At 44.8% G+C, this 13,072-nt stretch overlaps 1 protein-coding gene across 3 annotated transcripts in view; it reads right to left on the minus strand.

The window, feature by feature from the left end:
* arap2 (ArfGAP with RhoGAP domain, ankyrin repeat and PH domain 2) overlaps positions 1-13,072 on the minus strand; it is a 96,636-nt gene that overhangs the window by 7,880 nt on the left and 75,684 nt on the right. For 2 of the 3 annotated variants that reach the window (XM_088990828.1, XM_088990830.1), the window contains 12 exons: positions 12,710-12,914; positions 11,026-11,089; positions 10,521-10,684; positions 10,172-10,384; positions 7,564-7,669; positions 7,213-7,360; positions 6,725-6,802; positions 5,269-5,343; positions 4,985-5,102; positions 2,245-2,373; positions 2,017-2,153; positions 318-400 (listed from right to left, as the gene is read on the minus strand). In XM_088990828.1, the coding sequence (XP_088846954.1) occupies positions 318-400; positions 2,017-2,153; positions 2,245-2,373; positions 4,985-5,102; positions 5,269-5,343; positions 6,725-6,802; positions 7,213-7,360; positions 7,564-7,669; positions 10,172-10,384; positions 10,521-10,684; positions 11,026-11,089; positions 12,710-12,914 (1,520 nt within the window). The remainder of the gene's footprint in view (positions 1-317; positions 401-2,016; positions 2,154-2,244; positions 2,374-4,984; positions 5,103-5,268; positions 5,344-6,724; positions 6,803-7,212; positions 7,361-7,563; positions 7,670-10,171; positions 10,385-10,520; positions 10,685-11,025; positions 11,090-12,709; positions 12,915-13,072) is intronic. The other variant, XM_088990829.1, reaches the window with a different exon arrangement.

Consider the following 13,072-nt stretch of genomic DNA (forward strand, 5'->3'; position numbering starts at 1 on the left):
GCCTAATGAGGTAGTGAAGCGCTGCTCCTCCTCACCCCCTCGCCGCTGCGCTCTGCCTTTTCTCGTCTTCATTTCAGCGCCTCCCGCAGCCCACTCGACAGTCTATCGATGACAACGGCGCCGTTGTGCTCTTTTCCCACTCCTGCATCCGGCCGCTACACCCCCGTATGGCGTGATTCACGTGGCCCCCCCCAAAAATGGATGGTCTCGCTTCACACTCGCTTCACCACGGCTTCGATTGTAACCGCGAGAACGATCGTCGGCCATGACTCAAAAATTGGTGTTTTTTTTTTGTGGAGTGACAAATAAATGGCTACCTGCTTGGAGGCTTCAATTTCTTCTTCAGACCCAGGTAGCATTTGGCAGCCTTGAGATGGATCTCCTTCTCAGCCTTTGTGCTCTAAAAACACGCATAAACCATCGATCAAATATCAAAGTCGAGGCCCAGGGGCCAAATCTGGCCCGCCATGTTATTTTATTCGGTCCGCGAAAGCAAATCAAGCATGTCAAAAATAATAATACATTTCATTTATCGCCTTTCAAAATTCTCAGGGACACTTTACAGTCACAGGGTATTTTTTTCTGCGGGTGAGCAGCGGCAGCCACAAGTACCATGATGCTTGCTAAAGTCCCAACAAAAATTTCAAAACCACAATAAAAACTCGTTATTCATTAATTTCTGGTATGTTCTGTATGTAATTTGTGGAGGGGATGAAACATTCTAATGGCTTCTCCCATTTTCATAACGGACCCCGAGAGGAAACCGGAGCTACAATGTGGCCCGCGGCAAAAGAATTTATTTCGCCCAGCGATTCGGCGCATTCCCGTATCGAGAGGAACCCCCGGTCGGAAGTCCTCGCCACCGCCAGAATTACAGCGTCACCATCAATTATTAACACTTCCTTGCCCGCCTTTCCCAAGTTTCAACCGCAGATGGGGGAATATAATTTAAAAAACACGCTCGCCCCCCGTCAGTCCTCCATTTTTTTTAAATGGAAAGTCAGCAGGAATTGTTTTGCAACTTCATCCGCAAACTGAAGGGGGGGGGGTGACATTCCCTGTCATTGAGAGAGAGAGAGTGAGAATATTGACTCTTACGTGTCTTACGTCAAATTTTGTCTTTCCCCTTTCCAGTGTCTGAAGTAACGTCAGCTTGGACGCCCGGGGCGTGCAACTTTTACGTCAGGGGTACAAATTAAGTCTCCACCCGGGTGGCCGACAACTTTTTCAATAAAAAAATAAATGAATACATTATTTTGGCAATTTGCATACTTGGCAGCCAATCAGAAGCCTGCATCGAATAACTTTGTTCTTCCGGACTTTCCTGAGCATCATAGCCCCAGAAGAAAGATTCAAAAGAAGCGAACAAAATTTATGACGCTACAAAACGTAAAGGTACATTAAAAGCATTGGGGAAAGAGGAGTTCACATGGCTTGTAGCAGATGATGCAACACAAACATTGCATTGTGCAACATGCCGAACAGTGTATGGACAAACGACAACTGGAGCAAAATCATCAGCAAGGGATACTGTATTTACCATCAATTAAGTAAGGGAGACTTTGTGGTAGGTACATTTTAAAGTGTTGTTCTGTTATATATTCTGATTATAAATCTTTAATACTTTGCAACCCTGTTTTTTTTTGCGATTAGTCGTCTTATTGTGTTTCAAGTTGTCAAAAATGGGGCAGGCAACTTGTCTGGCCTGGTGTTCGCTAACATTTTGTCATGAGTTTCAGAAACTGCCCTTTTAAAAAAATCCAAGGAACGTTCACATCCCCCCCTTTTTAAATGGAAAGTCAGCAACTTCATTCGCAAACTGGGCGCGGAAATGTCACCATGTCACCGGGGTATATAAAGCCGTGACAATTTAGACGAGTCTCTTATGTCCCATTTTTTTCCCTTTTCCAAAAAAAAACAAACTCAGAGATAGCTTGGCTAGCAAGGTGACGCGCTGTGTGTTAAACGTGAAAAGAGGCAAGTGTTTACCGGAGAACAAAGAAAAAGTGGGCTCACTTTGATATCTCTGAAGAGAAGCAGCTTTTGGTCGCGCAGAACGACAAACCTGTCCTGGAACTTGTGGCCGGAGAGCAACTTGGAGCATCCGTCGTTGAACTTCAGATGCTCGCTTCTGATTGGCTCGTCGGGCTCCGCTTGCGGGTTACAAAACGGAGTTTGTCAGAATACGACACAAAGGCAAAAGGGCGATGGAGGGACAATTTAGGAGTGACCCTTGCGTCATACCTTTGCCATCTGTGTGTCGTTCAGCCCCGGCAAACTTCTTCAAGACCAGAAAAGCCAAACTGGGGCTGTCCAACGAGCTCCATTCCAACACCTGCTCCAGAATCTTTTCACTGTGGTGCAACGGCCGCTCTGTCCAAAGTGTGTGTGTGTGTGTGTGGGGGGGGGGGGTCATTCAGCTCATACTACAAAACACAACAACGCTGTTGTTCTCCATATTTTCGCGGTGGGTCAAAATATATTTTTGCCTGATCAAGATACGACGAGAGGAATAAACCCTTGCGCAAAATGGACCCATTATCTCCTCCTAATTGTGGAACAGGGCAGAACACTATGGAGTTCTTCCTAACCCAGGGGTGGGGGGGGAGAAGAGCCTACATGGGCAAACTGTGTTCACAGCGGCTTTATCGTCTTTGGGATCTCGGCATACAAATATGACCGGTGTGTTATAAAAGGCCGTCCGTCTTACTCAAAGCATTATTTAATGGCTTCGGGGGGTGGGTGGTCGACAGAATTCCAGAAGGTGCAAACTAGTCGAGAGCAGGGAATTGCCGAAAGTGAAAGTTTTGAGGTTTTTTTCCAATTTAAAAATGTCATAAAAGGGTTCCACAGGAGCTCCTCCAAGACGTATTGAGACATTGGGAAGGATTTATGAGTGATAAATCACCACGGAATGGCAGTAGGAGTGTCTGATCAGATCTTGCTACGGAACGGTGATGCTGCGTGGCGTGCAAAAGCGGTGCGGTGGTTAAAATATGGCTCAAAACCTGCAAATAACTTGACAACAGTTTAAAGGACAACCGACACCTCCAGACAAGTTGCGTCCATAATTTGTAAAATCACTTCAAATGACTTCTACTGACCGTGTTTGAAAAAGATTCCATCGCATATAGCTATATTTTACGTTTTAAGACTTGCGCTGAATATTCAGGAAGTCTTGTTTTCGAGTTGATGACGATGCAGAAGTGACATTGCTGAGGGAACGCCCCTGACCAAGAAAGCGACACACACAGTGCATTTTGGGTACTTTGTTTCGTCTGAAAACACAGTGTTGATCACGAAATTAGAAGGAAAACTACATAAATAACATGATGGTGAATCGTTGTGTGGCAGCCAATTGCGGTAACACGCATAAAGTAGGTGTAAGTTGACACAAAAATCAGCGGACAAACTAGCCATTTCCAACGGACCAGAGCGACATAGCGCCAGCCGAGGAGCTCCCCGGAGTGCGCGAATCCCCGCTTGGATAACCGCTGTCACCCTCTAAGCCTGACAATGGGTATAAAGTTGCTTCCAGTGGTGAAAGAGAGCAATTGTCATAATAGTGGAGCAAACCTATTGGACAAACATTCAGCTGCTGCAACGAGGAGCTAACCGGAGTTAGCGATGGATAACCGCTGTCATTCATACGTAAGTTCGTAACTCTTCATCTTGAATGTTTCAACGTTTTGCATGAAAAATCATTAAACAATCTGCATTGATCGATGAGAAGGTTTCTTCAGCCGTCATTCTGTTTGAAGGTTTCGGACGTTTCGCCTCCTATCCAAGAGGCTTCATCAGCGAACTAAAGTCTGGTCAAATTTGTACAGATGACGGCTGAAGAAACCTTCTCATCGATGGACCACTCCTGTACGACTAAGAGCTTACACAGACGAATCTGCATTGATGTTGACATCTTGTAGCTTATTATTTGTTATTCATGTCCTTATATGCCACATATCACCCAATTGATGCTATATTGCTTATTCACGGAGCTTCATATGTCGTGTCCTTCACCAGTTTCGTCGGTTTGCTTACACGGCTCGAATTGAGACGGAAGGACTTCTTTAATCGATCGCAAACACTTCTGCTTTCCTCTTCAGAACTATTTGAATCATATTCATAACTGGACAAGAAAGGATCTTTTTGCGAATCTCAACTCTCTGAAGCCATTGTTTTGATTCTGGAGCAAGGCAGTTTGTGAAGGAGTATCCTGACAAGATGTCACGAACTGGGGGCGAGACTTTTTGAATCTCTCTAGTTTTGAGCTCATTAGTGGCAGTTTTGGGCAACTTTAAGTCATTTTTATTGGTGTTTTGCGTTTCACTAAAAATATCAGCCTGCGTGTTTTGGGTATTTTAGATGCTATAAAACGTTTTTCTGATGTCAGTTTGGAAACAAAAGAAATGGAGTCGGTTGTCCTTTAAATAAATAAATAAATAAATAAATAAATAAATAAATAAATAAATAAAGGTGATCCGATGCCCTCGTCTCAATTGAGAGAGAGAGAGAGAGAGAGAGAGAGAGAGAGAGAGAGAGAGAGAGAGAGAGAGAGAGAGAAAGAGAGAAATATATGATTTTGCAAGCACAGAATTGTTATTTATTTATTTAAACTTAGTTTGTTGCGCATTGTTTAAGACTCGACTCAGCAACTTGACGACGGAGCTCAATGCAACTCAAATGGCATAACAAGGCGAGTAAAAGTGGGTCAACTCCCCTCTCACGCTCGGGGAGAATAAAGGAAAAGGACGGCCTGTAACGAGGGAATTAATTCATCGGACGATGATAGCGCCTGCTATCGTCTGGTATTTCACCACGAGATCAGTCTTTTCCTCGGTAAACTTTGGACAAGGAGGTCCAATCATCATAGATGCCAAGCCCGTCCGCGAATTGCGAAAGACATCGAGTAACCGATCATCAGGTCACAAAATGACAAGTGTTCCTCCGCACCATTGGGATGAAGAGAAAACACGGGACACCTTACCTAGCTCGCCGTTCTCAATGACTTCGAACGTGGTCCACGCGTGGCAGGCATGGAAGGGGACGTTGCGCATGCTCAGTGCCGTCTCGGCGAGTTCTGCCGAGCGCATGCTGGGCCAAACCTGCCCAACAACCGAGAAGATCGAACATCAGAGGCTGAGCTGCATTGTGTTTGTTTGCGTATTTTTTTAAGGGACACAATTGGCACCGCAAAGCACTTTGCGTTACAATTTGTTGAATCATATTGAACAGAGCTGAAAAGACGTTTTGGCAGATGCCTCAACGCACCTTGATGAGGCAGCAATTCTCCGGGGCTCGCTTTTCCAGGTACACCTCAAAGATCAAGTCCCCAGCTGGCGAGAACTGGAGCAGCAGATGAAAGAAATTGGGAACAAAATGAAATGTATTATTATTATTATTATTATTATTATTATTATTGTTATTAATATTATTATTAGTAGTAGTACAGTAAAGTCTCGTTATATCGATATCGGATATATCGATAGTCCCGGTTATATCGATACTATTTTTATGCACGCACGGAGAAAATTACATGGAAACAGGGTCGGATATATCGATAGTCCCGGTTATATCGATATTTTTTCGGACTCCCTTGAATATCGATATAACGAGACTTTACTGTAGTAGTAGTAGTATTAATAATAATAAAATGTGCAAAATGTATTAATGGCCCAATGATGGGAGTGACCAGGTTGGATAGGATCAGGAATGAGTATAGGGACAACTCATATTAGAAACTTTGGAGAGAAAGTCAAAGAGGCCAGACTGAGATGGTTTGGACATGTCCAGACGAGAGAGAGTGACGATATCGGGAGAAGGATGCTGAGCCTTGAACTGCCAGGCAGGAGACAGAGAGGAAGACCGAAGAGGAGGTTTATGGATGTGGTCAAAGAGGACATGAAGGTAGCAGGTGTGCGAGAAGAGGATGCACAAAACCGGGATAGATGGAGGACATTGATTCGCTGTGGCGACCCCTGAGGGGAAAAGCCGAAATGAAAAGAAGAAGATATATATATAGATCTGAATTTTATTCTGTCCTATAATGGAATCTGCTTAAAAACCATAAAAACGGTTGGCTCTTGCTATCTCTCTCTCTCTCTCTCTCTCTCTCTCTCTCTCTCTCTCTCTCTCTCTCTCTCTCTCTCTCTCTCTCTCTCTCTATCACTCTGTCTGTCTTGTATCTTGTTGTCTCTCTCTTTCTCTCTCACTTTCTCTGTCGTTCTCTCGCTGTCTCTTTCTGTCTCTTTCCTCCTCCCCTTGTCTCTCTCTTTCTCCCTTTCTCCCTACCCCTTCTCAGTCTTTCATTTTCTCCCCATTCTGCTCCCCCTCTCTCTCTCTCTTTAACTTTCTTTCTCCCCCTTCTCTCTCGATCTCTCTCTCTTTCTATGTGTGTGTGCGCGTCTCTCTGAGTCGCCGAGACAGGTGTTTGTGTGACGTTCGACATGAAAAACATGCAACTAAGTGAGATTGGATGTCATTTCCCCTCTTCCAAATCGTTTCCCCAAAATCGGTTAGCAGGAACAAAGGGCTGATTGGGCAGCTCGTGCCTCCCCTCCCTCCTAGCTCCTGACCCCATCGCCCCGAACCCGGCACCTCATTTCCAGGAAAGGGGGGTGTCATGAAAAGCCTGATTTGCGAGATCGCGACGTGCCCACGCAAATCAATCGGCGCACACAAACCAAAAAGAAGCGTGTCCGATTTCCATTTGTCGGGATTGACTTACTGCGGTGTCCTTTTTGTCATTCCAGCGGGTGATGAAACTATTCTCCCTGGCCATCAGTCGCACCTGCTCTTCATTGACCTGTTAGAGGCGCATGAGTCGCCAATCAATTCCGAGTTGCTATGGGAGGAAAAAACTGCGATGGACTGAAAGAAAACACTTTTTTGGGAAAAAAACAGATACATTTCCAGATTCAACTTGGTGGCAGATTGAAAACAACAAAGCCACACGCGATCACGAATGACAACGTCTTGTCCAAGTTGAATTCGATTCAGATCTTTAGAACAACAAAGGTCAAACTGGATGACCTCGAGCGAAAGTACGATCGAGTCATTACGGGCAATTGGGCAATCGCTATTCATTCTCACTGTGGACGGAGACAGGGGACCATCAACCGCTGTGGGCAGGAGTCTCCATCTTCAAAAAACAGTCAAATTTGAAAAGCTAGCTAGCTAGCCAACCCGAACCGAGCGGTCGCATTTGGAACTCACGCCAAAGAGTGTGACGTAGTTGTCGATGAGGTCGCGGACCACGCGGATCTCCTGCGGCGTCTGCCCCTCTGTCTGGAACAAGCAGGAGGAGAAGACCGAGGCAAGTTTTTCACTCGGCATGCGGTTGAGGTGGCAACACTCCTGAATCCTGCAGGACAAAGAGGAACGGCGCAGACGCGCCAGAATTCCACGTATGCTTCACAACGCGGAGCATCGAGAAATCTGTGCGGAGAATAATGCTAGCTTGCGCAACGCCATTTAGCAAATCCTTAAATTGCCGCAAAATGTTCTGGCAAAAGCAACAGCAAAATGAAGGAAAGTAAAGGAGATGGGATAGCAAGGATACAATACCTGTACAGGTGTTGGAGCAAAGCATCCAGGGTCACCTTGTTCGTTTCCGGCAAACTTTCAATGAAAGTGGAGTACTTGTTTACTCTCAGGCTGATATCCTCCTCATCTACAAAAAAGAAAGATCCCAATACCAGAGGAGGGAGGAAGTCGCAAATGCACAAACACCGAAATCCTGAATCTTTTTCGAGAAAGAACACTTTCGATATCGAATGAGAATGAAAGCTACAGAATGATACCAAATGATCTCAAATAATGTACTGAATGACATGGAATCATGTGAAAGAATCCCAAAGGGTGTCAAAGACGCATTAGGAATTGATACCGATGCGGCATGCCCTCGGATTGGTAACAAATTTAAAGGACAACTCACACCACCGGACAAGTTGCGTCCATAATTTGTAAAATCACTTCAAATGACTTCTACTGAGTTTTACTCAGTAGAAGTCACAGTTTTACAAGTTTTACAAATTACAAGGTTTCGGACGTTTCGCCTCCTATCCAAGAGGCTTCGTCAGCGAACTAAAGTCGGCCCTATTTATATATCCCTAATGTCCAGACATGGCGGCGCCGGACACAGGTATGATAGGTCCCTACTCTATCGCTAATTTTACCCCCCTTTCAAACCATCTATGTTCTTTCGCTAAGATTATAACCTCATTGTCGTCAAATGAGTGGTTGCTAGTTTTTAGGTGCAAATGTACTGCCGATTGAGGTCCACTTGTATTATCCCTGCGATGTTGATAAAGTCTTTTTTTTTTAGAATTTGTTGAGTCTCCCCAATGTAATGCTCTTTACCATTTTCATTCTTACAATGTATGGAATAAACTACATTACTTTGTTTTTCATTTGGTAGCCTATCTTTTGGATGCACTAATTTTTGCCTTAACGTGTTTATCGGTTTGAAATAAGTAGGAATATTGTGTTGCCAAAGGACTCTTTGTAATTTTTCAGAAACTCCTGCAATGTAAGGTACTTCTACTCCTCGCCCAACCTGAGAGTAGGGACCTATCATAGCTGTGTCCGGCGCCACCATGTCTGGACATTAGGGATATATAAATAGGGCCCAGTGACGTGCGGTGAGGTTCATGGCTGGTGAGGCACTGACGTCATCAATGACGTCACCGCTCGTCTCTACTTAGTATTTGAACGGTAAATGTGAAAATTCAGCGATGTTGAAAAAAATCCTAAAACGGTGACGTTAAATGGACAAGAACTTTAAAGTACAAATCACTAAATACATCTAACTGTTTAATTTATTTTTTCATTTGATATTTCCATGACAGCTTTCCATGATGACAGGTGAGGCACTGCCTCACCTGCCTCCACTGACTGCACGTCACTGATAGGGCCGATACGACCAGTCAGACTTCAGTTCGCTGACGAAACCTCTTGGATAGGAGGCGAAACGTCCGAAACCTTCAAATTTGTACAGATGACGGCTGAAGAAACCTTCTCATCAACTGGATGAGTAACAAGAAATGATCTTTTTCCAAATCTGAACTCCATGAAGCCATTGTTTTGATTCTGGAGCAAGGCAGTTTGTGAAGGAGTATCCTGACAAGAAGTCACGAACTGGGGGCGGGACTTTTGAATCTCTCCAGTTTTAACCTCATTAGTGGCAGTTTTGGGCAACTTTAAAGGACAACCGACGTCACTTTTTGTTTCCTAACTGACATCAAAAAAACGTTTAATAGCATCTAAAATACCCACAACAGGCAGTATATTTTTATTCAAATGCAAAACACCAATAAAAATGACTTAAAGTGTCCAAAATCTGCAAAAAAATTGAGCTGCGAATTGGGCATTTTCAGAAAGTCCCGCCCCCAGTTCGTGACGTCACGCCAAGACGTCTTGCATTGCTGGAGAATCAAAACAATGGCTTCAGATTCAGAGAATATGCTTTCTTGTTACACATCCAGTTATGAGTATGATTCAAATAGTTCTGAAGAGGAAAGCATACATGTTTGCAATCGATTAAAGAATTTATTCCGTGTCATTTTGAGGCCTCTGGACTGTAATGTAGCCTCCCAGAAAAGAGGCAGAAAATGGCGACCTTTTGTAGACGTGACAGTGTATTGCGTTTCCATAGGCTGATAAATTCCTTATATGGAGCTTGGACGCCCTCTTCTGGCGCAACACGAGGTTTTCAGACCAAACAAGAATTGACGTGATGGAAGGACTGCTACAATGTGTCCTTTATTTGGTCAGGGGCGTTCCTTCAGTGACGTCACGTACGGACTCGTCACCCACTCAAAAACAAGACTTCCGGGAATATTCAGCACGAGTTTTAAAAGGTAAAATATAGCTATATGCGGTGGAATCTTTGTAAAATACGCTCAGTAGAAATTATTTGAAGCCATTTTACAAATTATGGACACAACTTGTCCGGAGACGTCAGTTGTCCTTGAAGTCATTTTTATTGGTGTTTTGCATTTGACTAAAAATATCAGCCTGTAAGTTTTGGGTATTTTAGATGCTATAAAACGTTTTTCTGATGTCAGTTAGGAAACAAAAAAAATGGTGTCGGTTGTCCTTTAAGATGAAAGCAGTCATGCGATGTGGCAAGTAAGTCCACCAGGCCTTGGAAACGCCAGGCACGTCCGCATACCCAAAGCTGACACCCAGTACGGATAGAGCTCTTTGGTCAAGAGCGCGTCCTCTGCCCGCAGGAAGAAGCTCTTTAGAGTGTCCGTCACATCCTCCAGGCGGCGCTCCTTCTCCCTCAGCTTGACATGTCGGGCGTCCAGCGTGAACTCCTCCAAGAGTTGGGCCACCCTGTTGGGATCGCCAGGCTGCTGGTAGACCCCCTCTTGGCACAGACCTGACGCAGCCACAAAGACGTGCGCAACTCAAACGCCGAGGAGAATCGGACCCACCGCAAACCCACTTGAGGTTGCTACAGCTTTGGCAAAGCTTCAGCAAAGCTTCAATGCATGACGACGCCTTGTGCGACTCACCGTACTGCGTGATGAAGGCGATGCAACTCTCCACCGCAATGGGGACGCCGTTTTTGGTGAGCTGCTGCTCGCCCAGCGCCCTGCTGTCAGTGCCGGCGGCCTGTGTGATGGCGGAGAGCCACAGGGCAAAGTCCGTCGTGTGGAATCCGTGGATGTAAATGGTTCTATTCAGAAGTATAAATGCAAAGTTTCGATTGGTGCTTGCCAAGATCGCTCCTTACGCTCCCAAAAGCTTGGGCAACTGAGCAATATTCCTGACAGCTCAAATTGACTTTGTGTTTTCTGTCGATGAAAGCGGCGAGTAAACTATGGTACTGAAATGAAGCAAAACAGGCTTTGGATAATATCTTGGTCATTTGCTTTTCTTGTCAATTGGAATGGATCGGTTATTTTCAAGCCGTACCGGCCAAGGGCAATCTCGGACCGGCCAACAGGTCCCCACAAGGCTTCGTGAACCAGAACTGTGTGTAAAAAGTCTTTGGGGGGTCATATCTCACCGACGTACCTTCCGCTCTCCACCATCAGCAGCACCGGAATCTTCTTGTCGCCCTCGCTGTGGCTGGTGACGGCTGGAGACGAGAGCAAAGGGCCACATCGCACAAGTCATGTCGACTCCTTTGGCCAAGGAAGTTGAAACTCCGTAAATTGATTCTTTCAATCCAGTCCACTCACCCTCCGAAATTTGGAGCATTTGTAATGATATCAACACCTCAACAAAGAAACATCTGACCCAAGAGCTAGCAGATTGGTGACTTGCGGTGTTTGGGCAAAAGACAATGTCTAACCCCCCCCCCGCCAAAAAAAAAAAAAGTCAAAGTCATCAGAGAGTTAGCATCGTTAATCACAGAGTCTCTTCAAGCCTAAGCGGATTAGGCCATTTTGTGCTCGTGGGAGGGGGGGGGGTGTTAGACAGATCTAATTTGCAGCCTATTAAAAGCTCCACTTAAGCTGTCTAGCAGGGGACTGTTTGCTTGTGGCAATTTTCAGAGGGGGAAAAGCACAACAGCTCAACAAAGTCGCCGCGACGGGATCCTGCGGTTCTCGACGCACGTCGTTTGCAAATAGACGTCGCTGATTTGGGGAGAAATTGTGTGCAGATGCCGAAAAGCTGGAGGGTAGCAAACGGAATGATTTTCAACAGATCTTGAATGAGGATGGGAATCATTTTTTTGAAATTACGCGTCGATGTTTATTGTTTATGATGTTGACGTGGTACATGTATTTTTCTTGAATGCCCGAGTGGGAATTTTAGTTTTGAAATTTTGAGGTCAATGCGAATTTGGGACAAATTGAGATGTTTGAGTTTGAAACAGCAACAGTATGAATATGTCATGCATGGGCAATACATGTGAAAATGTGGGTGACAATGAGGAAAAATTAAAATAACATGTAGGTTGAAAATGGGTGAAACGATGCCAAACGACTGCATTTTCCAGTGTATAAGGTGCACCGGAGTGTAAGGCGCACCGCCGATGAATGGTGTGTTTTCAAATATTTTTTTTCCATCTATATGAATTAATGAAAAAAACTTTTCGAAATATAATATATGAATATCTAAAAGTTTTCCAAATATAAGGTGCTACAATGGTGGCTGGGTTTATGCAAGATTTCTTCTGGGGGTTTTGGGGGGAATGGAGTCATGGCTACCGACAGTCATTGCGAGACCTGTTGTGGCTCAATAGGACGGGTTACTTCCAGGTTGAGTGAACACTAGCGCGTGTGGCTGCCGCTACTCACCCACAGAAAAAAAAACTTATCCTGTGACTGTAAAGTGACCTTCAGAGTTTTGAAAGGCGCTTATAAATAAAATGTATTACTATTTGCTGGCTAAATTATAGCTCGCTAGCTAGCTAGATAGCTAGATAGCTGGCTGTCTGGTGGGCTATATATTAGCTAGCTAGTCCGCTGGCTAGATAGATAGCTGGCTAGCTAGCTAGATATCTATCTAGCTGGCTGGCTAGCTAGCTATCTAGTGGGTTATATATATTATTATTATTATTATTATTATTATTATTATTATTATTATTATTATTCACATATAAGGCGCAACTACGTATAAGGTGCAGGGTCATCTTTCGAAGATAATCAAGGCTTTTGGATGCGCCTTACGGGAGGAAAATAAAAAGTAAAATACGGTACTTGGAAGAAGCTGCGTGCAAAAAGTTTTGGAAAGGGCGGCGGAGCCTTACTGAGCTCCTGCAGATGTTTGAGACGAATCACTTCCTCGTCTCCCATGTCATCGTCGTAGTCAGGGCCGAAGTGCAGGATGGAACCGGCCAGCACGAACCAACCCGTCCGCCAGTGGTAAAGGTCGTGACCCTCTTTGTAGAGCAATCGGCCGATGAGCTGGCTGTTCTCCCGCACCAGATTTTGTGCTTTGGGCGGTACCAAGCACTGGCGGCGGCAAAAACAGCAACAAAAAAAAGACACAAAAAGAAAACTGCACCTCATGACATGTTGCCGCCACGCTTCCTCTTGTCACAGATGGAGAAGCATATGGACATTTTGGACATACCTCCTACGATCCGACTAGGACTAAAGTAGAGAGGTGG

The sequence above is a fragment of the Hippocampus bargibanti genome, linkage group LG02 (genome assembly GCF_051943395.1).
Source record: "Hippocampus bargibanti isolate YZ-2025 linkage group LG02, ASM5194339v1, whole genome shotgun sequence".
In the NCBI taxonomy this organism is placed as follows: Eukaryota; Metazoa; Chordata; class Actinopteri; order Syngnathiformes; family Syngnathidae; genus Hippocampus; species Hippocampus bargibanti.